The 26,002-nt window shown below is 43.6% G+C and overlaps 1 protein-coding gene across 1 annotated transcript in view; it reads left to right on the top strand.

The window, feature by feature from the left end:
• Positions 1-26,002, top strand: part of LOC308393807 (uncharacterized protein) — an 810,936-nt gene that overhangs the window by 10,681 nt on the left and 774,253 nt on the right. Inside the window, exons 7-9 of the mRNA XM_080877817.1 lie at positions 39-215; positions 1,953-2,129; positions 4,506-4,682. Of these exons, the coding sequence (XP_080733943.1) occupies positions 39-215; positions 1,953-2,129; positions 4,506-4,682 (531 nt within the window). The remainder of the gene's footprint in view (positions 1-38; positions 216-1,952; positions 2,130-4,505; positions 4,683-26,002) is intronic.

The following is a 26,002-nucleotide window of genomic DNA, read 5'->3' as shown; positions in this document are numbered from 1 at the left end:
TTTTATAATAACACATTTTATATTTTCTATCATCACAGACTGACTCACTGTGGACTCTCAGAGTCTCACTGTGAAGTTGTGGCCTCAGCTCTGAAGTCCAACCCCTCCCATCTGACACAGCTGGACATGAGTAGAAATGATGGCCTCCAGGATTCAGGTGTGAAGCTTCTGTGTGCTGGACTGGAGAGTCCAAACCGTCGACTGGAGACTCTGAGGTGAGTTCACTGACTGCGGCTGTTGTTGTTTTTCTATATTTCAGGTCTTTGATGTTTGAAACTTTCTTTAGTTCCTAAATGTTCAGGATGTGTCTGAAGACAAATGTGAAGAAGTTTGAGTGCTTTCAGAAATGTTGTCTTTCCAAACGACTGAGCAACAGTTTTTCCTTGTGGCTCCAAACAGAAGTGACAGACTTGAGCAGGGTTCATTTAAAGGCTGACAGAAGTGGAGTGGTGACGGGGAGATGTTTGACAGGACAGTGTTTCAGCCTCCACAGGTTCATGTTGTGCTCCATCAGTCAGTGAAGATGAAGTCAGTGCTGATGAGGCTGTAGAGTGTGTGAGGGATGTGAATGAGGATGATGAAGATCTGATGATAGCAGATAAAAACAGGCTGCAGAGACTTTGAGCCATACAGGGCACACAGTGTGTGTACAGAACAGCTGAAATCATTATGGAGGCCTCACTGGGATATGGAAGCATCACAGTACAGCTTCAGTGAAGCATTAAAGTCTCTGATATGAAATGAGAAATGAAGCAGCCAGAGCTTTTTCATGAGTGGAAATCCACTGTGACTGTGAGCTGCTGCTACAGCCTCCAGATTAGCCAGCAGCTCATCCTGCTCAACATTTTCTCACCAACTCTAATGGAAGTGTGATGTTTTCAGCTGGAGTGATGGTCAGGGTGGCCTCCCTCTCCTCTTCTTCTCCGCTTCCTCTTTCATTTGTAAAGCCACTTCTGCTGCTTTCATTCATTTGGAAGTCCTGTAGCTGAGTTTGGGAGAGACTAACAGCCTCGGCAGCAGAGGGGAGAAAGGCTGTAACACCACCACTTTACTCTGTTCTACCTGTCACATCATTTTATCAGGAAACAAATATCATGTTTTTACTATGTTTGTCTTGAAGATGTAAGAAGATCACATGGTGCTTTTTATTATTGTGTTGGTTTGTTTCCTGTCTCTTGGATGGAGCCAGCTGTGCGTGGCCCCTGGGCCTGTGGTCAGAGTGTGTGCTGGATAATCCGGCCCAGGATGAGGCCAAACTGACATGGGATGAAATGTCTGTCACATAATTGAGCTTAGTGTAGTTTCATTTCTGCACAATTTAAAAACAACCAAAACTTTGTTCTGTCTTTTCTATGTTATACTGTAGACTTTCTTTGATACTGTGTCCAAAAGGAGCAGCTTTTACTTTGAAGGGGAGGCGTCTCTGTTTCCTCTTCAGGTTGGATGATGGAAGCAAATGAGTGTGTGATGTTCTTTCAGTGTTGCACTTTGTAGACGCTCCCTGAGCACTGGTCTCACAGCCAGCTGCACATAGAGACCAGTGTTGTTAGTCCAGGTCAGAAGATGACTTGTTGGAATGAAAATGAGCTTGTAGTTTGTCTGCTTTAATAATGTGACTGGAAAAAGGTGTTGGACTTCAAATATGTCCATTTCTTTCACACTTCACCTTTAAAAGTGAAGCCTTGTGGTTCCTGGAAGGAAAAACACGACTTTTTCAAGTCTTTGTCCTGTTTTTATGAGAAATGTACGACTTTAATGTGAAACATTCAGAGTTTTTTTCTCGTGTTATGTTTGTTTGAAGCTGCTTCCTGTTGGCTTCAGCTGTTTGGAGTTTCCATTTTCTAAACTTCTACATTCTGAACCTTCTTCAGCTCTGAACAGATGATGAAACACTGAATGATTTCAAGCTCACACTTTGTCTAATAAACTTACATCTTTCATTCTTTATACAGATTGAGGGACTGTGGTTTGTCAGAGATCAGCTGTGATTATCTGGCAGCAGCACTGAAGTCCAACCCCTCCCATCTGAGACAGCTGGACCTGAGCTCCAACAACAAGCTGCAGGATTCAGGAGTGAAGCATCTGTGTGGTTTCCTGGAGAGTCCAGGATGTGGACTTGAAACTCTGAGGTCAGTCAGCATGTTTTAGTTGTGCTGAGATGAATATGATGTGAAAGTTGTGCTGACACTAAACTGCAGACATCAGGCTGATATTATACTGATCCACACTGAGGATCTTCATGGTAAAGTCTGTTTTCTTCTACTCTGGTTTAGTCCATTGACTGCAGCAGAACAATGTTCACATTTCAAACCTTCAAAGAAGAAGAAAAATCCTCCACTGGATAATTCACTGTGAAACTCTCCAACTCTTCATTCCACCTTAAAGTCTGTCTGACACTGAAATCCAAAGCAAAATGTGCGTTTGCTTTACAGACAGCAGTCCAACACAAACATACACACATCATCCAAAACACAGTCCAACATCCAAATCTCCTCCACTGCCAGCATGAATGATGGGAAAGAGAAGGAGGAACACTCTGACATTCAAGGTTAGAATGAGTTTCATGAAGCAGACTGTGAAGATCAAAGCTGCATTAGAAAGCTTACATGAATGAATGAGTGGACAGAAGTGGACAGAGATCATCCGAAGCACTTCAAAGGCTTTAAATCAGCACATTTCTCTTTATTCTTTATCAACTCTGTTAGTTTCTCTCAGTTTTCTGTGGAATGAAGCTAACAGCAGGCTAATAAGATGCTGACCAATAGGTTTCTATTAAAGGTTGTAATTTGTATATGAAAAAGTGCTTTGGCTCAGCAGGGATCAGCTTACAGGTAGAATACAGCTGCTGGATGGGATTAGCATGTCATAGCTATCTACCAAACTGCTAACTGGGGGATTTCAGGCCATCTATGGATCATTTTTGCTAACTGTTTATTCAGCTTAGGCTCACAGGGCTGCAGCCTGTGCCCTAGCTGTCATAGGGCAAGAGGCGTGGTCCACCTGCACAGGTGAGCAGTCCATCACAGGGCCAACAGAGAGAGACAGAGAAGCACTCTCTCACATCCACACCTACAGCCAATTTAGAAGCACCAATGAACCTAAGCAGCATTTCATTGGACTGTGGGAGAACATCCAACCTCCACAGAAAGGCCAACAAGCTTCAACCTACAACCTTCTTGCTTTAAGGCACTAGTGCTAACCACTTTTCCCCATTTCAGCCCAAATCCTGCATCTTCCTGTTTCTGACTCCAGGCCAGCTCCACTAACACTTTCTCATCAGACACTGCCACCTAGTGGAGGAAGTCTTAGTTCCATTTGAAGCTTCAGATTACAGTTAGTTCCTTTACAAAGAGGTGGAGGTGGTGGGGCCACAGCACCATCATCACTGAGTGCCATAGGACACTTAACCTTTGTTTCCATATGCTGGGAACTTCCTGTTGTTCCAAGGAGGACTGGAAAATGTGTGAAAATCTCCCAGTCAGTTCCTCACAGCACACTTCAATCATTTCCCTCCCACAGCATCAGAACCAGGGCTTTTTCTCTCTTTGGTCCCACTAAGAGATTTCCACACAAACACCTCATCAGTGGGACTCTCAGAGCTACCAGCCCTTTGCTACAATCACAAAGCTCTTCATTGAAATCAATGATATCAAAGCTGGAATCCAATGAGTCCAAGTCTTCTGCTGATTCAGCATCACATTCATCTTTGCTCCTTGTTCTGCATCCCCACCATGGACTTCATTCCTTTCCAAGCCAGCCTTGAGTGTCCTTTATTCAGCTCATCCTCTGCTTTACTTTTACACCTGATTTTAGCTGCTTTATCTCTCTTTCAACAAGTTTCTGTGCCTCAATCTTTTTCTTCTCTCCCTCATAACAAGACAGCTTCTTCTGCCTGAGAACATGTTGGAGTGATTTACTAATCCAGGGCTGCTTATTGGGGAAAATACTTCCTGTTTCCAAAGTAATCCCCATTTTTCCCAGAAATAAATGTAAGTAGAAATCGATGATCTAAGTGAGAACACGAGCCTTTAAAAAGTCCCATTGGGTGCAGTCAAAGCAGTCCCTCAGTCCCAGTATAGAGTCTTTGGTCCAGACTGGAACTGGAACAACTGTGTGCCCAGTTTGAGCTATCTTCAGTGCTGTGACCTGACAGACCTAGAGGGGCCATCACATCACATTTAGAAGCTCCCCTAATGGAGCCACAACACATGTCCAACACTTAGTCTGTCTTGTTGGACCAACTGGAAGAAATGATTCAAGGACTTAGTCACAGAACAGAGATTCAAATCTCCAAAATCCAACTGGCTGCATCAGGACATATAGTCTGAAACTCTGCACAGTTTCCTGTTTGAAGCTGCTTCCTGTTGGCTTCAGCTGTTTGGAGTTTCCATTTTCTAAACTTCTACATTCTGAACCTTCTTCAGCTCTGAACAGATGATGAAACACTGAATGATTTCAAGCTCACACTTTGTCTAATAAACTTACATCTTTCATTCTTTATACAGATTGAGGGACTGTGGTTTGTCAGAGATCAGCTGTGATTATCTGGCAGCAGCACTGAAGTCCAACCCCTCCCATCTGAGAGAGCTGGAGCTGAGCAGGAACAACAAGCTGCAGGATTCAGGAGTGAAGCATCTGTGTGGTTTCCTGGAGAGTCCAGGATGTGGACTTGAAACTCTGAGGTCAGTCAGCATGTTTTAGTTGTGCTGAGATGAATATGATGTGAAAGTTGTGCTGACACTAAACTGCAGACATCAGGCTGATATTATACTGATCCACACTGAGGATCTTCATGGTAAAGTCTGTTTTCTTCTTCTCTGGTTTAGTCCATTGACTGCAGCAGAACAATGTTCACATTTCAAACCTTCAAAGAAGAAGAAAAATCCTCCACTGGATAATTCACTGTGAAACTCTCCAACTCTTCATTCCACCTTAAAGTCTGTCTGACACTGAAATCCAAAGCAAAATGTGCGTTTGCTTTACAGACAGCAGTCCAACACAAACATACACACATCATCCAAAACACAGTCCAACATCCAAATCTCCTCCACTGCCAGCATGAATGATGGGAAAGAGAAGGAGGAACACTCTGACATTCAGGGTTAGAATGAGTTTCATGAAGCAGACTGTGGAGATCAAAGCTGCATTAGAAAGCTTACATGAATGAATGAGTGGACAGAAGTGGACAGAGATCATCTGAAGCACTTCAAAGGCTTTAAATCAGCACATTTCTCTTTATTCTTTATCAACTCTGTTAGTTTCTCTCAGTTTTCTGTGGAATGAAGCTAACAGCAGGCTAATAAGATGCTGACCAATAGGTTTCTATTAAAGGTTGTAATTTGTATATGAAAAAGTGCTTTGGCTCAGCAGGGATCAGCTTACAGGTAGAATACAGCTGCTGGATGGGATTAGCATGTCATAGCTATCTACCAAACTGCTAACTGGGGGATTTCAGGCCATCTATGGATCATTTTTGCTAACTGTTTATTCAGCTTAGGCTCACAGGGCTGCAGCCTGTGCCCTAGCTGTCATAGGGCAAGAGGCGTGGTCCACCTGCACAGGTGAGCAGTCCATCACAGGGCCAACAGAGAGAGACAGAGAAGCACTCTCTCACATCCACACCTACAGCCAATTTAGAAGCACCAATGAACCTAAGCAGCATTTCATTGGACTGTGGGAGAACATCCAACCTCCACAGAAAGGCCAACAAGCTTCAACCTACAACCTTCTTGCTTTAAGGCACTAGTGCGAACCACTTTCCCCCATTTCAGCCCAAATCCTGCATCTTCCTGTTTCTGACTCCAGGCCAGCTCCACTAACACTTTCTCATCAGACACTGCCACCTAGTGGAGGAAGTCTTAGTCCCATTTGAAGCTTCAGATTACAGTTAGTTCCTTTACAAAGAGGTGGAGGTGGTGGGGCCACAGCACCATCATCACTGAGTGCCATAGGACACTTAACCTTTGTTTCCATATGCTGGGAACTTCCTGTTGTTCCAAGGAGGACTGGAAAATGTGTGAAAATCTCCCAGTCAGTTCCTCACAGCACACTTCAATCATTTCCCTCCCACAGCATCAGGACCAGGGCTTTTTCTCTCTTTGGTCCCACTAAGAGATTTCCACACAAACACCTCATCAGTGGGACTCTCAGAGCTACCAGCCCTTTGCTACAATCACAAAGCTCTTCATTGAAATCAATGATATCAAAGCTGGAATCAAATGAGTCCAAGTCTTCTGCTGATTCAGCATCACATTCATCTTTGCTCCTTGTTCTGCATCCCCACCATGGACTTCATTCCTTTCCAAGCCAGCCTTGAGTGTCCTTTATTCAGCTCATCCTCTGCTTTACTTTTACACCTGATTTTAGCTGCTTTATCTCTCTTTCAACAAGTTTCTGTGCCTCAATCTTTTTCTTCTCTCCCTCATAACAAGACAGCTTCTTCTGCCTGAGAACATGTTGGAGTGATTTACTAATCCAGGGCTGCTTATTGGGGAAAATACTTCCTGTTTCCAAAGTAATCCCCATTTTTCCCAGAAATAAATGTAAGTAGAAATCGATGATCTAAGTGAGAACATGAGCCTTTAAAAAGTCCCAGTGGGAGCAGTCAAAGCAGTCCCTCAGTCCCAGTATAGAGTCTTTGGTCCAGACTGGAACAACTGTGTGCCCAGTTTGAGCTCTCTCCAGTGCTGTGACCTGACAGACCCAGAGGGGCCATCACATCACATTTAGAAGCTCCCCTAATGGAGCCACAACACATGTCCAACACTTAGTCTGTCTTGTTGGACCAACTGGAAGAAATGATTCAAGGACTTAGTCACAGAACAGAGATTCAAATCTCCAAAATCCAACTGGCTGCATCAGGACATATAGTCTGAAACTCTGCACAGTTTCCTGTTTGAAGCTGCTTCCTGTTGGCTTCAGCTGTTTGGAGTTTCCATTTTCTAAACTTCTACATTCTGAACCTTCTTCAGCTCTGAACAGATGATGAAACACTGAATGATTTCAAGCTCACACTTTGTCTAATAAACTTACATCTTTCATTCTTTATACAGATTGAGGTGGTGTGGTTTGTCAAAGATCAGCTGTGATTATCTGGCAGCAGCACTGAAGTCCAACCCCTCCCATCTGAGAGAGCTAGACCTGAGATACAACGACAACCTGCAGGATTCAGGAGTGAAGCAGCTGTCTGATCTTCAGCAGAGTCCAGACTACAGACTGGAGACTCTGGTGTAAGTAGAGTGATGGAGTGAGTGGGTGGTGCTGTCAGCAGTATTGTACTAAACACAGTCAGTATGAAACAAAGATCCAGTGTTTCCTGTAAAGCTGCAGCTTCTCAGTGAAGCTGTGAGAGGAGAATGGTGACAGGCTTCAGGATTGGACACAAACACTTCCTGTTTCTGACCTTTATGGTCACCATAGTAACGGCTGACACGCTCTGATCAAACACTGTCAACAGCCAATCAGCTCTCTGAACAAAGCAGCACGCAGACCAATGACTGCATTCATTTCCAAGTTTAAAGCAGTGAAGAACACAGTCTGTAGGTGAGGAAGAATTTAGTGAGAGCAGATGTTTGGATGGAATTCCTCCAGTTAACAGCTGGAACCGTCCATCTGGATTGTTGGGCTTGTTGTTGGGGTTCCTACAGAGCTCAGAGTGGACACACCAAGGTTCTTCTAATGAATGAAAGTCCAAACTCAAACTAGGAGGGAAAAACATTTTCATCAACTTCAATAAAAATCCAAAGATTAGAAAAAGTGAAGCAACAATGAGTCCTAGTACAGTCCCAGCACTGAAGTCCCTGCTGCTCTTTATACTGGATGTGCTGCATCACTGACTGACAGCTGATGAAGAGTCTCTGGAAACACTCGTTTATCTCCTCTGCTCTTCCTTCTTCTCTCTGCAGGAGGTGATGATGGTAAACAGGACGGTGTGTGTGCTGAGAGAGGAGGAGCTGTGTCCTGATGATCCAGAGAGGTTGAAGCAGCAGCAGCTTGTGTGTAGAGACGCTCTGACTGGGCCATGTTACTGGGAGGTGGAGAGGAGAGCTTCATCCAGCAGTGACTGACAGAGGAATGAGAAGAAGTGCAGATGACTGTCAGTGCTGCAGAGTGAACTGCTCTGAGAACAGCTCCACTGTCAGACACAATGTAGAGTCCAGCATCATCCCTGTGTGTCCCTCTGGATCTGACAGAGGATCATCAGTGTATCTGGACTGCTCTGCTGCTGCTCTGTCCTTCTACAGTCTCTGCACAGTCTCTGTCTGACTCTGGCTTCAGACCCTCCTGGATCAAACTCACCTGGAAAGACTTTCAAACATCACTCAATAGATTTGAATACAGAATATATTTGATATATACTGTAGATGTACTGTAGAGTTGCAGTTTGTCACTTGTAAATACAGTCTGTGAGCAGCTATGAGCTGAAAGATCTTTCTAGAAACAGGAAATGTTTTCACTCTTCTGTTGCTTTTTCATATATTTCCACAACATTAATATTGATCCCACCTGTCTCACCTGTTTCATGCTTTTATACATAATAACAGGACACGTGTGATCTGAGCGCTGCTGTGGTTGCTGTGCTGCACGTCTTCATTTAGATAACAGAGACATCTAGTGGTTCAGAGGGAGAACTGCAGGAGGTGGAGCTGTGTTTTAGCGTGGAAAACTTTTTATCTTTTAGGCGCAGATACAAATATGACAAGTATCAGTGTGAGATACAAAAGGTCACATCAGTCAGCAGAGGGAACAGTGATCACACAGCAATGTAAGAATAGAAACATAACAGTGAATCTGGACATGTATACAGAGGGAAGCAAACAAACAGGATGTAACACTACATTAAAGCCACAAATGGGAAGAAAACAAAGCCAAAGGAAAATATATTTGATCTCAGGAATCCAAATCAGATGCTTTAGAGCAGGGGTCGGCAACCCTGGGCACGCGTGTCACAGCTGCCACGTGAAGGGTTAACTGATGGCACGACCATAGCTGGACTGGCCATCGGGCATACTGATGGTGATTTTTCATTTTTATGGGCTGATGATGTTTTTTTTATTTTTTTCTAACGGTATAAACAATGAAAGATGGCGGATTGGCCGGATGCTGGTCGATATGTAAAAATAAGTCAGTTGTTTGGTGGTGGCTATGGCGGAGCTTCCACAGAGGCAGCAGGTGGATGAGGGAAAGGGGAGGCAGGAGGAGCAGAGACCCGAGGCGGCTGCTGGTCCGAGTGTCAGGTGAACTGAACTTCAGGTAAGAAGTTATGACCTGCAGTCTGTCTGGGTCAGATATAAACCAAGTTTAGGTGGAGTTTATTTTCCTTGTGCTGACTTTTTACAGTCAGTTACAATAACTCATACTGTGTACTAGCTAGCATGACGGAGTTTCTATACAGCTGGGTGGTGCTATGATGTTACTGATAGTGAACTTTACAGTGGCTTGCAAAAGTATTCGGCCCCCTTGAACTTTCCCACATTTTGTCACATTACAGCACAAACATGAATCAGTTTTATTGGAATTCCACGTGAAAGACCAACACAAAGTGGAACGGAAATCATACATGATTCCAAACATTTTTTACAATAAATAACTGCAAAGTGGGGTGTGCGTAATTATTCTGTCATGGAAAAACACACTGCCATCAACTGTTTTGTTTTTGTCAAAATCACTGTAATATAATCACTGTACCTTTATATACACGTGACTTGTATTAATGCTGCTGCCCTCTTGTGGCTAAAGTGTAATTATGTTCTTGTTATTAAGGAAAACATTTGAGAGTAACATGAAAAATGAGTCAGCACTTTGGCTTCAGCTTAAGAAATCCTCATTTTTATGTCATCAGTTATAGTTGCATGTATTCATTATCATAAGTTAACCTTTAATATTGATGTTTTAAATAGATTTTGAGTAAATTAGCAATTTTATGGTATTTTATGGTTGTATTAAATTAATACATCACTAATGAATTAATTATTTCAGTAATTAATTTAAAAATGTACATAGTCAATTAAAGAAATATATTAATAATGAATTATCCATTAATTTCATTTAAAATGTTTCATTATTTGTTTATATACAATTCAAATTAGTTAATTACATATTTAATCAAAGGGACATGGAATGTCACCTCTCTGGTGGGGAAGGAGCCTGAGTTAGTGCGTGAGGTTGAGAGGTACCGGCTAGATATAGTCGGGCTCACCTCTACGCATGGCTTGGGCTCTGGAACCAGTCTCCTGGAGAGGGGCTGGACTCTGTCTCAGTCTGGAGTTGCCCCTGGTGAGAGGCCGCGGGCTGGGGTGGGTATTCTAATATCCCCTCGGCTTGCTGCCGGTTCGTTGGGGTTTTTCCCGGTGGACGAGAGGGTTTGTTCCCTGCGCCTTAGGGTCGGGGAACGGGTCCTGACTGTCATCTGTGCTTATGCGCCGAGTGGCAGTTCAGAGTACTCAGCCTTCTTAGAGTCCCTGGGGGGGGTGCTGGAAGGTGCTCCACCTGGAGACTCTGTTGTCCTGCTGGGAGACTTCAATGCTCACGTGGGTAACGACAGCGAGACCTGGAGGGGCGTGATTGGGAGGAACGGCCTCCCTGATCTGAACCCGAGCGGTGCTTTGTTATTGGACTTCTGTGCTAATCACAGTTTGGCCATAACGAACACCCTGTTCGAACATAAGAGTGTCCATAAGTGCACGTGGCACCAGGATGCTCTAGGCCGTAGGTCGATGATCGATTTTGTAATCGTATCACCAGACCTGCGACCATATGTTCTGGACACTCGGGTAAAGAGAGGGGCTGAGCTGTCAACTGATCACCACCTGGTGGTGAGTTGGATCAGGTGGCGGGGGAGGACACTGGACAGACCTGGTGCACCTAAACGCGTAGTGAGGGTGTGCTGGGAACGTCTAGCAGAGGCCCCAGTCCGCGAGATCTTCAACGCACACCTCCGGCAGAGCTTTGACAGCATTCCGAGGGAGACTGGGGACATTGAGTCCGAATGGACCATGTTCAGCGTCTCCATTGCCGAAGCTGCTGCATTGAGCTGCGGCCGCAGGGTGGTTGGTGCCTGCCGTGGTGGTAATCCCCGAACCAAATGGTGGTCACCAGAGGTGAAGGGAGCCACCAGGCTGAAGAAGGAGTCCTATCAGGCTTGGTTAGCCTGTGGGACTCCGGAGGCAGCCGACAGGTATCGACAGGCCAAGCGGAATGCGGCTCGGGCAGTGGCTGAAGCAAAAACTCGGGTGTGGGAGGAGTTCGGAGAGGCCATGGAAAAAGACTTTCGGACTGCCTCGAAGAGATTCTGGCAAACCGTCAGGCGTCTCAGGAGGGGAAAGCGGTGCTCTACCTGCACTGTGTATAGTGCTGGCGGAGCGCTGTTGACGTCGACTGAGAAAATTGTCAGGCGGTGGAAGGAATACTTCGAAGACCTCGTTAATCCCACTGACACGTCTTCCGAGGAGGAAGCAGAGTCTGGGGATGAGGGGAATGACCCGCCAATTTCCGGGGGCGAGGTCACTGAGGCAGTTAAACAACTCCTTGGTGGCAGAGCCCCTGGTGTTGATGAGGTCCGCCCCGAGTTCCTGAAGGCTCTGGATGTTGTAGGGCTGTCCTGGTTGACACGCCTTTGCAATGTTGCGTGGAGATCAGGGGCCGTACCTGTGGAATGGCAGACCGGGGTGGTGGTCCCCATCTTTAAGAAGGGGGACCGGAGGGTGTGTTCCAACTACAGGGGGATCACACTCCTCAGCCTCCCTGGGAAAGTCTATGCCAGGGTGCTGGAAAGGAGAGTTCGTCCGTTAGTCGAACCTCGGATACAGGAGGAACAATGCGGTTTTCGTCCTGGTCGCGGAACACTGGACCAGCTCTTTATCCTCTCGAGGATACTTGAGGGTGCATGGGAGTTTGCCCAACCAGTCTACATGTGTTTTGTGGACTTGGAGAAGGCATTCGACCGTGTCCCTCGGGGTGTCCTGTGGGAGGTGCTGCGGGAGTATGGGGTTTCTGGCCCATTGCTACGGGCCATTCGATCCCTATACAACCGTTGCAAGAGCTTGGTTCGCATTGCCGGCAATAAGTCGGACTCGTTCCCGGTGGGTGATGGGCTCCGCCAGGGCTGCCCTTTGTCTCCGGTTCTGTTCATAATTTTTATGGACAGGATTTCTAGGCGCAGCCAAGTGGCGGAGGGCTTTCGCTTTGGTGGCCTCAGAATCTCATCTCTGATTTTTGCGGATGATGTGGTTCTGTTGGCTTCATCGGGTGAGGGCCTCCAGCTCGCACTGGAGCGGTTCGCAGCCGAGTGTGAAGCAGCGGGAATGAGGATCAGCACCTCCAAATCTGAGGCCATGGTTCTCAGCCGGAAAAGGGTGGAGTGCCCACTCCGGGTCGGGGATGAGTTCCTGCCCCAAGTGGAGGAGTTCAAGTATCTCGGGGTCTTGTTCGCGAGTGATGGGAGAAGGGAGCCGGAGATCGACAGACGGATTGGGGCTGCAGCTGCAGTAATGCGGACGCTGCACCGGTCCGTCGTGGTGAAGAGGGAGCTGAGTGTAAAAGCGAAGCTCTCAATTTACCGGTCGATCTACGTCCCTACCCTCACCTATGGCCACGAGCTGTGGGTAGTGACCGAAAGAACGAGATCGCGGATACGAGCGGCAGAAATGAGCTTCCTCCGAAGGGTGGCTGGCCTCTCCCTTAGAGATAGGGTGAGAAGTTCGGCCATCCGGGAGGGGCTCAGAGTAGAGCCGCTGCTGCTCCACATCGAAAGGAGTCAGCTGAGGTGGTTCGGGCATCTGACAAGGATGCCCCCTGGGCGCCTCCTGGGTGAGGTGTTCGAGGCATGTCCCACCGGGAGGAGGCCCCGGGGCAGACCCAGGACACGCTGGAGAGATTATATCTCTCGGCTAGCCTGGGAACGCCTTGGTATTCCCCCGGATAAGCTGGAGGAGGTGGCTGGGGAGAGGGAGGTCTGGGCCTCTTTGCTTAGGCTGCTGCCCCCGCGACCCGGCCTCGGATAAAGCGGATGAAAATGGATGGATGGATGGATGGATATTTAATCAATTATTGGTTTGTTTTCTATTTTGATTATTTTACTGACACATTTAATGAATTATTTAATGATGTATTTATTTAATTCACGTTGCTACTCCTGGCCCTGCATCGCTGTTCATAAATACATTTTATTTGTCAGCTTCACCCATCAAAGTCAGGGGGCGGGGTTAATGCTGATCAAGTCAAAACCATTGCTTTGGTCTGGTGGGCGTTCTTTTAGTGGGCTTTTCTGTCACGGCCTGCGTGGCAGACTATGATGAGGGGAAGGACGACCCAAATGCTGGACTCTTTGATGAGGTCAGTGCGTTTATTTACAGTGATGCAAAATAATCCAAACAACAATAAATCCCCAGTGCGTTCCCGACTCTGACATGTCCTCTTGCCAGTGTTAGTGTTCTTTGTCTCCGCTCCTCAGTGTCTGAGCACCCCGTGCTCGCTGCCCTCTCGTCTCCACACTCCTCCTGGGGAATAACAAAGAGGCAGCCGTCAGCAACGCCACAATGCAGCAGACTAACCTTAACTAACTCGCCAAGAGACTAACGTGAAGTTACGCAATGATCCAGCATCGGAGAGAGCTCCACCACACTCCTAAGTAGCTCCTCTGACGAGGCTTGATCAGCTGCAGGTGTGAGTAATTCTCCTCCGCAGGTGTGGCCAGGCTCCTGGCTGACACACCCACACACACACCTAGATACACAAACATGGAAACAGGAGACAGCAGCACCAAAAACACACATGTCCATAACTTCTTACAGGCCCTGGGTCACCCAGACCCCGGTCCCATGACAATTCCTCAAAACTAAGTAGGCCTACACACCAGGGTTTGGACATGTGTGGACCCAAACTATACTTAAACTTTACCCTTTTGTGTGTCACCAAATACACTTTAATATCTTCTAGACAAGAATGTAGTGGCACAATCTTTAACCTCCTAAGACCCAAACTCCTCCGTGGCATTCATTTTTAGTTTCTCTTTGATATTTGGGCTGATTGGGACCTGATGAATGTAAAAACAAAGAATTACCACATTTTTTGTTTCTGAGAAAAATGAGAGCCACATATGAGGATATTTGTCTAAAATTTTGATAGCACAGTGGCAGTATAACATCCTTGTGAGTGGATATCAGGCCCTTGTAGAGCAAAATGTAGTATTTTGGTCTAAACAACCCAAAATGTGATGTCCACATATGTGGACGCCAGGTCCTAGGAGGTTAAATATCTGCTCACTTTGTCAAAATGAACCTAATCATCTCTGATGAGTTCAGTGATGTCTGCCAGCTCACCTTGCAAGTGGTCGAGCTTATACCGCCGACAACGCGGCCACAACTTGTAAACCCCCTGCTGACTATCAGCTCTGGAGTTATTTATTTATGTTAGTTTCAACTGTTCCTGCAGAAAGTAAGCACGTGTTACTGATAAAAAGTCCAATAGAAGCAAAGTCTAAACTTTGAAAACAGAAACCTGTCTGATTAAGATCTGATCTTTGGGGAGTTTCAATAAGCAGTGTGACCCGTGTATATGCATCAGGGGTGGTTTTGATTATCGATTTATCGATTAAAATCGATTCTGGCTTGGATAACGTGATATCGATTCATTAAAACCCTGAATCGATTTTTTAATATAAATTTATTTTGGCCAAAACGCCAGAATCTCAGGTTAAACCTCCCAAAATTTCAACAACCACCAAACAGCTAAAACCGTAAATGAGAGCAGGAACACGGATTCTGCACAAAGATGTAAACACAAAGCGCGGAGCCGCCGACGCATCAGAATCAGTGAGATGTGACTTTCTCACCTGACTGCACGGACACGAGCTGAAAGCCGACAGCTCGCTGATTCTGATGTTGCGGCGGCTCCGCGCTTTGTGTTTACGCCCTTTTTGCGCTGATTCTGAAGCTGCAGGTTTGATGTCTCTCCAAACAATATTGAGTAAACCAGCAGCAAAAGAAGCTCCAAACTACGCTTCACATAAACATCGTCATGAATTCCCTCTGATTGTTTTGCTGCCACCAGGATAAAATCACACTTCATGCACAGCTCTCTCTCTCTCTCTCTCTCTCTCTCTCTGTACTTCAAGAACAGTTTCCTGTTTTCTGCATTATTCGCTTGCTTGTTATGCACAAGTCTACCGTTCTTACAGCCTGTCGGCCGCTGTTTTTTTTTCTTTTACTTACTTCTGAAAACAAAGCCTCGTTTCTGCCGTTCAATACTGAACAAATTTAAACTTTTTAAAATGATGCAAAATTGCAAAATGCTCAGCTGTGTCTGTAATCAAACCTCTGTAACTTTGCTCTGCTTCACGTCAGCAGCATCAGGTCATGTTCATATGTTCATTAATGGTTTTCTTTGCTTTTTGATGTACTGCAGAATATTTGTATAAAATCCCAGGCCAGGAAAACCTTCATGTTTTTCTGTTTGATCCTCAGCTACTTTGACACAAAGGCATCTGCTGTGACGCTCACACCTTTGATAAAGTCTCGCAAGTGTCAGATTTCTTTTTATAGATATAAAAATATAGAAATGTACTGATGCATGTAGTAACTGTTAGCTTTAACTGTACAAGGCTTGTTAGACATAATGAAACACATCGTGCAGATTTCTGGATGTTAGACTATAATTTTTATGATTATTAATCTTGAGTCTAAAAAGTCAGTCAAGTATATCCAGGATATCTTTCTGTTAACTGGATTCACTGACCCTAACACTGGGACCAGGATAAGCGGTCGCATGAAGCTGGTTATCAGCTGACAATCTTATGATTTAATTAATTTAATTAAGTTATTTAATTTTTCTAATTTTTCCTCCACATTTCCCCTGAAATGAAGGGATTGTGTTGAACATGCTTTAGTTCCTCACATTCTTCTGCATCTCTTTGTTCAACCCCCTGAATTAAAGCTGAAAGTCTGCACTTCAAACACATCTGAGTTGTTGCATTTAAAATAGATTTTAGTGTATGTACAGAACCAAAATCAGAAATGAAGTTCTCTCTGTCCAGATATTTATGGACCTAACTGTATAATCTATACAGCACGTAAAAAATGCTGTAAATAAAGAAGTCTGTGAAAATGTGGCGCTTAAGGTCAATTTAAACTGAAGTGATATAATCTTCTCCCCACAGTTTGAGTTTGTATTGTCTCAGCTGCAGACAGACTATGATATTAATATTATTAGTTATTAATATTATTAGTTATAAAGGACACCTTCCTGCCTTTAGTCTTATTCATGATGATTATTAGTCGTCTTCTAATGTCCACAAGTCTGAATGATGTGTTTCATAGTTTCTAACAAGCCTTTTAAACTTAAGTTACTGCATTGCTGAAACACCAACATCTGCTTATTGAACAAAACAAAAACAACCAAAAGACCACACATCTGATTTCATTTTTATTTTAATAGACTTCCAAAGATTATACCAGATAACTGGCCTCAGAATATAATTGAATAAACATTTTTGAAAACGATAACCTAATCCTGTCTTGACAGGCTGAGCTCTTCAGTATCCACCAACAGCATCGTCATGCTGAGTCAGACGTTTCTGCTCCTGCTGGAAATACTCTTCCTCTTTCCACATTGTACCAAATGTTTTTAAATGTTAGTTTCAATTTAAAATTAAAGATTGAAAAAGTGTAACACATATAAACATCAGATAATTAAGACAAGCGAATGGTTCAGTTCCACATGTGCTCTGCTGACACTCTTCCTGGGTTGCCGACCCCTGCTCATTATTCATGTTACAGAAACACAGAGGTACGAGACCAGGCAGAAGACTTTCTGATTATTTGTTTTTAGTTAAAATAATTCCATTGTTGTCTAGTGATGGTGTGGTAAAGCTCTGTGAATGTGTCCAATTTTTCCGGCTTTGTTGCTTCGCCCAAAGGCAGATCACACAAAGTTTAACTGCTTATTATGAAGAACTGACATCTGCTGGTCATTTAATGTTCAGCAGCACTGCTGTGAGAATACCTGTAGGACACATACCAGTGGATATGTAAGCACATGCCCAGCTGCAGGGCTAGAAGGGCCCAAATGAATTAAATAAATAGATTCTTAAATAATTAATTAAATGTGTTATTAATTGATTAATTACATTTATTTAAAAATCATTAAATTTTTAATTAATTTATTGTAAATGTTGGAAAAGAAATTATTTGGCATTAAATCAATGATGTATGTATATATTTAATAAGTATTTTGAACTTAATCCATTAATGACATTTAATAAATTATTTAATGATGATTCATCGATTAATTATTGATGATTAATTAACCCTCCACATGATTTAACCTCTATAGAGATGATATTTTATCTAGATCATGTATTTTTCAAAGGTTCAGACCAGAAAGTTTAACATTGTTATTTTTCTCATTATTGTCTCTTCAGATTGAGTGTCTGTAATCTCTAAGAGAGAAGCTGTGAAACTCTGCCTTCACTACTCAGCTCCCAGCCCTCTAGTTTGAGACAGCTTGACCTGAGTAACAATGACCTGAAGGACTCTGGAGTGAAAGTTTTGTCTTCTGGACTGAAAAGTCCATATTGTGAACTGGAAACACTCAGGTCAGCGTTCTTGAAATGTTCAGTATATAAGGTTTAGAGGTTTACAATCTAAGGTTTAGATTGACTAATGGCCATTTTAAACTCCTGTTTCAGTCATGCCATTTCTTAATGATTTTTGGCTGCGATTTCCTGTTTGCATTTAGCTATTTTTCTCTTCTCTAAGAGTATTTGTCATGTCTGCAGGCTGTCAGGCTGCCTGGTCACAGAGGAAGGTTGCAAGTCTCTGGTCTCAGCTTTTAGCTCCAGTTCTTCCCATCTGAAAGAGCTGGACCTGAGCTACAATAACCCAGGAGAGGCAGCAGTGAAGATGCTTGAGCAGCTAAGACTGGACACTCTGAGGAATGTAGATGGCCGTTACAGCCACAAACAGTGTCTGATAGATGAGGAAACTGGCTCTGTCTGATTACTTAACGCTGGAAACCAGTGTTATTTGAACAATCACACATATAGGAACATTTTTCCATTCTGCTCTAACTTAAACAGTAGATGTCTGTATGGGGTCTCATAGGACAAAATCTCTGTCAGCAACAACGGTGCAGCCTGTTCAAACTGATCTCTGGAAAGGAACTGACATTTTCACTCTCTTTATTTATTTTAAGCTTTATCTGTGTGCAGAGACCATGTCCAGGACATGTTTAGCCTGGCCCAGCATAAACTAGAGTTAGGGGGAAGTTGTTTCCCCAGCTTAGAAAAACATATTAGTAAAAGTAAATGGATTACTAGGTCACTCAACTTAACTGGCCGCCTACTAAAATGGGCTATTTTGCACTGCTAGTTTGCTGCTTCTGAGCGTTTACTACTGAAACTTGTTTGTGCTAAAATATCAAATTGATCTTCTGGACTTTGTGATAATAGTTAGTAGAAAACAACAGAAAAATAGAATGCAGTCAAAGTGAATTAACTTTGGTCGATCAACCTTGAAATTCAAATTATAATAAGAAATAATCATTCCAACAGAAAGAAGAGATTAAGAAACAAAGGGATGGAGCTGGTGGAGGAAACCGGGTCACTGGTTGGGTGTTAGGCCCAGACTAGTGGGTGTTTTTGACTGTAAAGTGGATGTAGCATTAACAACCACTGGTCCTGGTACACTGCAGCCTGCACTGCAGGATATGTGTTGCAGCACTGAGAGCTCCAGAAAGAGCCTTCATGGTGGCCCTGCAGCCAAACAGCACTTCAGTCAAATGCTGTCCAAAGTGGTCCCAGAGACACTGTTAGCTGTAACCATCAATGACCAAGAATTGTGTCATTTAATTCAAGGTTTCCCTGTATTATTGTTTGACATCATTTCTGAATAAATAAATAAATCAAGATGACGAGCCTTTAAATGCACTTATGTTAGTATAAATATACAAAAATAAAGGATAATTTTCCTGTTAGGAGAATAAGAAATAAATATATTCATCACATGCATCAAATCACAACCTCCTCCTGCAAGAGTGCAGCATTGTGATTGGTTGATGCTGTTTCCATATTTTATGTTTGTTTACCTTGAACAAATTTGCTCTACAGAGCATTTATTAATTAGAAGGATTATTAATAAACATCTTTCTCTCCTGCTTTTGGTGGAGTGAAACAATAACTCCTATCTCCAGAGGCACACAGGTCCACTGGCACCTGGTCCTAACTTCACCCATGTCTGCACCCTCAGACATCCCACTGTGGAGGCATCCTCGCCTGGACCAGTGGCTGCCCTTGTGAGACAGACTTTATGGTCACAAACAGCCCTAATCTGAGAATGAAGGCTCCTTTACATAGAAAGCAGTATGTGGTGTGATGACTGCTGCATTAGCTCAAAATATGTGATGCACTGGCTGCTGCACTCTACCTGTACTGAATCAGTTTTGTAGCCAGTCCCAGTCTTTACATTTAATATGCAGCCACTCCCTGACAGCATGAATGTCACAGTGTGTTGAACCTTGACTGTGGCACATGTCAATGCTCCCTGGACATCGTGCTTAATAAAGGAGATTAAATGTGATGTGATTATGAGTTTTGCTCTTTTGAAGTTGAAACATTTATGTGTCAAAATGTTGGACTGTTCCTTTATCAGTGTGTAACAGTGTGTGTATGAGAGCCATGTAATGTCCATGTGTGCATGCTGACTGTGCTGCTCTGACCCCCCCTCCTCCTTTCAGGGTGGAGCCTGCTGGAGGCCGATGGTTGAGACCAGGTCTGAGGAAGTGTAAGTGTGTTTTTAATGGGATTCATGAAAACAAAGCAGCACACATTCAACCATCTTCATCATTCGCATCTCTGATGTCAGGAGTCATCATCAAAGTGTCAATCAATGAACAGATGATGGATCAATAACTGCAGCTGGATTGTGTTTGTTCTCTCCATCAGATTTCTGTCAACTCACAATCGACACAAACACAGTGAACACAAACCTCCAACTGTCTGACAACAACAGGAAGGTGACACATGTGGAGGAGGTTCAGTCACATCCTGATCATCCAGACAGATTTGATGTTTGTGAACAGCTGCTGTGTAGAGATGGTCTGACTGGTCGCTGTTACTGGGAGGTCGAGTGGACGAGGAGGGCTTGGATATCAGTGAGTTACAGAGGAATCAAAAGGAAAGGAAGGAGTGATGAGTGTGTGTTTGGTGGAAATGATCAGTCCTGGAGTCTTTTCTGCTCTGATCATTATTCCTCTGTGTGGCACAATAACAGACAAACACCCATCTCCTCCTCCTCCTCCTCCTCCCCCTCTGTCTCTAACAGAGCAGCAGTGTATGTGGACTGTCCTGCTGGCACTCTGTCCTTCTACAGAGTCTCCTCTGACTCTCTGATCCACCTCCACACCTTCCACACCACATTCACTGAACCTCTTTATCCTGGATTTGGGTTGAGAAACACTTCTGATTTTGAGATTTCTCCTTTCAAACTTATGAAGAAGACTGTAGGAAGATTTTTCCTTGGCCCTGAGTCAGTGACTCTGTGTAGTTAGTCTTACCTGGTAGAGAAACAGTTCAGTCTGTTCATGTCTGTGTCTTTCACTCAGAAACACATGATGAGATTCATGGATTCAGTCAGTTGATGTTTTAAACTAAATGATTCACAAATTATTATTCAGCACAAGTTTGGTGAGCAGCAGGGCTCATCCTGCTTTTTGTTTTTGTGCATTATAATGATGAAATAACTTTGTCATGTCTGTGGTGGCCTTTGGAGAATTAAACCATCCTGTAGAAACTAGATATAAATGTCATATTTTCCAACATTGATATTTTTCTGTGTTTCAGACGACAATGAAAAGATAAAGAACAGTCTGTAAATCACAAGTTATCAATTCAAATGATTATTAAAGCCACAAGAGAAGCTTCCTGTTATTTGTACCACTCACCTGGTCATGTGATCCAGCTGTGCAGCCAATCATAACTGCCATCACTTTCTACTTTGATATTTCCATGGTGAATGGACTGATTCTTGTTTAACACGTTCATACTCTGATGGATGCATCGGAGAGGGTTAGTGTCTTGCTCAAGGACACTTTGCGTGCCAGCTGGAGCAGTCAGGGATTGAACCACCAACCTTTTGATCAGTAGATGCCTTGCTCTGTCTCCTGAGCTACAGCCATCATCGAAGCTCTTTCTTAAATCCTCTCTGAGAGGAGCTCAAACACGAGGAAGAGACGAAAGTGAGGGAAGAGAGTGGACTCATTAGTAAAATGAAAAACAGCCAGCGTTGATGTTTAAGACAAGTGAGGTAACAGAAACACTATATATAGCAGCGGTCACCATGGCAACATCAATGTCGGTTGCTACGTATTGTACTGATCCTGATCTGTGAGCCTCATATCAGGATATGCTGTTGTTTGTATTTGTTTGCATTGTTACCATTTTTGTGTCTTTTTTAACAAACTACTTTTATCTTGCCATCGTTTGTCAGAGAGTCAAACTACATTTGGTTCATCTTTCTACAATAAAAACATTTCTTCATCTTAATTATTGTATGTGCAGAGTTGTAGTTACTCACAGTGACCACTGGAGGCGTGTGATCCTGATAGTTTCCCTGGAACCGTCCAGTTCATCCACATTAATGAAGCTGTTGGTGATTAACGCTCATCTGTACAACTTTAACAACAATATCAAACATTTAATCGCTCTGCAAACAGCTTGTCTGATGTATAAACTGTGTCTTAAAGGATCAAAGTAAATGTCACATTGAAAGCAGATTTCACTGTAATGTCCTCTGTTTGAAATATTCCAAATATAATCTGGCTTGGTAATGATTTACTCATATATTGTCCACGCAGACTAAAGCAGTAGGAGATGAGATGGAAAACAATTAGAAGAATCTTTACTCTTTAATGTCACAAATTCCTCTTTGTATGTAACATAACAACATACATGATACAGCTGCAGCAACTGAGGCGAGGAGAGAGGCAGCAACAAGAAAACTGGAAGAAGGAGACCAACAACACCACCTGTGGAAATCTTTCCCCAATCAAGCGTCATCATATCAGCATTTCATCAAAAGCACACATGCTCCGACCTGACAATGCAGAGCTGTGGCAAAATCATTGAAATCATTTATGAAACAAATGAGTGCATCAAAAATAAGAGTGGAGCTGCAATGAAAGAGAAGTGAAATTTCTTCAGTCAACACAAAGTTTTCCCTGACAGGTGACATTTAATTAAAGTGACTTTATCACCACACACACATTCAGAGGCAGTCTACAGGAGCAGAGCTGCAGCTATTCAGCAAATGTCTCCCTGCAATCCTCACTGCAACACCTACATGTGAAAATGAAACCACCTCTACTGTTCACACATGAAACGTCGTGTGAAGAACCAGTTTTCCTCACATCTCTGTTTTAGTAACTCTGAAGTCTGAACTTTGGATTTTTGCATCCTGTTTGTACTGATAACTGTCAGTGGATGATTTTGATCCCAAAGAAATCTTTAACACACATGTAGTGATGGGACGTGTGCACTGAAACAATGGTTAGGAAACAGAAATCGCCTGAGAATCTGCTCATGTTTAAGATTTCTTCTTTACAAACATTTTCTATGGCTGTTCCCAGTATGACCAGTGATACAAAGCATGGGAAATGGGGATTAGTTCATTCAGACAAATACACTTTTTAAAATGTAAAAATAAAGAAATGAATCAATAAAATAAAAAGTCAAAGAAATAAAAAATAAGGGTCTGAGGCGTCTGTCTCACTGTATCCATGGCAACAATTTACTTCCTGTTCCTTCATATCAGAACCACATCTTTGAAATCAAAACATTTAAGATTCAAATTCAACCACAGATGTGTTCAATTAGATATTAAATGAAGCAGTGCAATGTTTTTATCACTATCCAAGTTTGAACTCTAAGTAGAAGATTTAAAAAAGCAACACACACACACACACACACACACACACACACACACACACACACACACACACACACACACAGTATGCAGACATGATTTAGCTGATGATAACATAACGACTGCACAGACCCGTGGGATGATTCATGTCCTTTTTCTTACTCTATGCAATGATGAACTTCTTGCTTCAGGACCTTCTTGATGAATTTGTTTTCTAATCCACAGTTTTCTACCTGATCTGTGTGTTTGAAGTAAAATGTGTTACTTCAAATGTAAAAGTTAAACAGACAGAAAGCATCAACGTGGACTTCAATCAGTGTTTTGTGTTCATACAGGTCAGCTGTTGCACACAGAGCTCCTGGATTTACACTATGCCCTGGTTCCTGTGTTTCTGTATGTAGTTTAGTCTAAAGTGGATCCTCCTCATGCACAGACTGAATTATCTGTTCAACAATCAGCATTTCTGATTCATGGATTTCATTTGTTTTTGCTAGTTTTGACTGAGATTTCAACATATCTGTGGTGGCATCTGTTCAGTGTTATGGAAGTTTTACAGCACTAATCTCACTTCACTCTGTAACATAACAGTGAACAATATTACTATTAGAAAGATTATTAGAGAAGCCACAATCAGATGATCCCCTATGAGGTGTCCTTGGTTATAGTGTGAAGTCATCTGAGGGGAGAGAGAAGAAAGAAACACTTCAGTGTTAATGAAAAAGTCATCAGTCTTCTTATGGGAAGAGACCTCCACCAGACCAAGACAGATAACCATCCAACACGTTCTCATCCCAAAACCTAACAGACCGATGCCATGTGACAAATCGATGCCATGTGACAAATCGATGCCATGTGACAAACCGATGCCATGTGACAAATCGATACCTTTCGGTCTCCCTCTCGCTCGTGCTCCTGCTCCTGCCAAAAGCAAAGCAAAGCATCCACCCTTTTCTTACCGGCGTCGTGAATTGCTTGTCAACATCTACTCATCCTAACGCTGGTCCAGTCTTTGTCTCAGTGTCAAGTCAGTCAACACTTTAGTCCACATGGTCAGTCCAGTCACAGTCCAGTCACACACATCATGCACACACATTCACACTAGATCTTGCTGATAGTGGAGCCTCACGCACAAAGCATCAGAGTCTCCACCCTCATCAATATGAGCTCATTTATTTGTTCTTTCTTTTGTTTTTAGAAAAAGAGTTCTTTATGATCTTGGACTGGATCGACTCGCTGCAATCCTTTAGACAGGAACTCGCAGGTTCCCACAGGTGACCTTTCCCTCAGCCCATTGTAATCTGGAAAAGCTCACCTTATATTTGCTCTCACAACAATGTTTTACAGCGCTGTTAATTCAATCTTGCAGGCCTGCTTAGAACAAAGAAGGAGGAAAAGAGAGCTGATTATTAGCTCATCAGAGCACAAAACATCATCACCAAAGGGGGCGACACCTGACAGTTTTCTCTAAGTGCACTGTTACAGAAATAATGAGCCGCTCCTCGACATGTCCATGTTTAGTAAAACTCCCTCTATTGAAATAAGAAAACAAGCCAAAGCTAACTGACAGAATGAACCCATCACTAAAACAACGACCCCAAAAATCTTCATCACAGAAAAGTTTTGCTTATTAATCCAACAATATGTTGTGGGAATTAGAACTTTCCGGGTCATAAAGCTTTTGCCCGACTCTTGGCTTAACTAATACTGACATAGTCTGAAATCAGACTTAAAGTCACTCCCTCTGTTCATTTAGGATAAATGTATCTATATCTGATTTAGGCTAAGTGCCTTTTGTTTAGATGAACTGCTGGACTTCCAGACCAGCAGGTTTAGGGAAGTCTTTATGGGGTCACACTCTGACCCCCCCCCCCCCCCCCCCACACACACACACACACACACACACACACACACACGCACGCACAGGCAAGGTACTCTTTGTTTGTATGTAGACGTCATATGTTAATGAACGTCATATGTATATTCATGTAACCTCAATAAAAGAGCAGTGTTACGGGGGAGCGGACGAGAGCAACTGGGGTGAAGCGAAGGAACGGCGTTTGTCCGGTTCTCTCCCGTGCACGGGAAACATGAAGAACTTTGCCTACTCGTGTCTTGCTTTGCTATGTAATTAAATTGTCCTTAACGTTCCAACGAATAGGTTTATGCTACAAACCTATCACTGAGGTTAACTACACAACCCCTCGCCACCTCCTTATACACAGGAGTGAGTACAAAAGGGTTCGTACGGACGCATCAGCCGGCCGTCCTTCTGCTCGACACTGTTAGCTGAAAGATGATCGGATCATCCTCTGTCCTGTATTTAAGGCTGAGAGTCTTTGTCCAGTCTCTTTTCCACAGCTACTGTCCACAGCACTGATCCACCATCAGCCCCAGTCAGTTGTTTTATGATTGTTTTATGATTTACTTTGTGCACGTTTCCCTTCCAGTGAGCTTACAAAACCTCTGACAGGAGAAGTCAGGCATGTGTTTCCCCCACCTCCCCTTTTAGGCAGTAATAAAATAGAAAACAAACAATCAAACAGGCTAAAGCTAGAGCACAAGCAAAGACAGCACCGGTGACTAAGTTCTCCCATACTGGACGTACGGTACCACGTGGGCTCAAACAGCAGCACATCAGCTCAGTTTACATACTGTTGACATCTTCATCAGAGGATCAGCAGGGAGCGCTGCTGAGCTGCAGTGGTCTCCACCAGAGTGACGGAGCAGGAATCACAAACAGCACAAACCCACCGTGTTGTTTCTACCCTGTTCAGGAGATCTGAGCCCCCATCCCTTTTTTTCATGTTGCAGCTCTGCACTGCAGGCCCTGAACGCCTCCCGGTTACCCTCAGTGTGCTTAGAGTTTAATTTACAACCGACGAGCTCACAGATCATCTGCAGGCAGGTGAACGAACCCTTAATGTGAGGATAATAGCAGAGCTGAACTGAGGTCAGAAATAGTCAGGAACGGTGTCGACACAGTGAAGTCAGCTGTTTGGGAATTTGTCTGATTATCAGTTTGGGGGGGTCGGTGTTAAATAACAAAGGCGGTGTAGGATGGAGAGAGGAGGAGGGAGGGAGCAGTGATG

Source organism: Rhamphochromis sp. 'chilingali' (assembly GCF_963969265.1).
Source record: "Rhamphochromis sp. 'chilingali' genome assembly, chromosome: 1".
Taxonomy (NCBI): domain Eukaryota; kingdom Metazoa; phylum Chordata; class Actinopteri; order Cichliformes; family Cichlidae; genus Rhamphochromis; species Rhamphochromis sp. 'chilingali'.
Note: the sequence above shows the minus strand (reverse complement) of the source record. Positions and strands in the feature narration are given on the sequence as shown.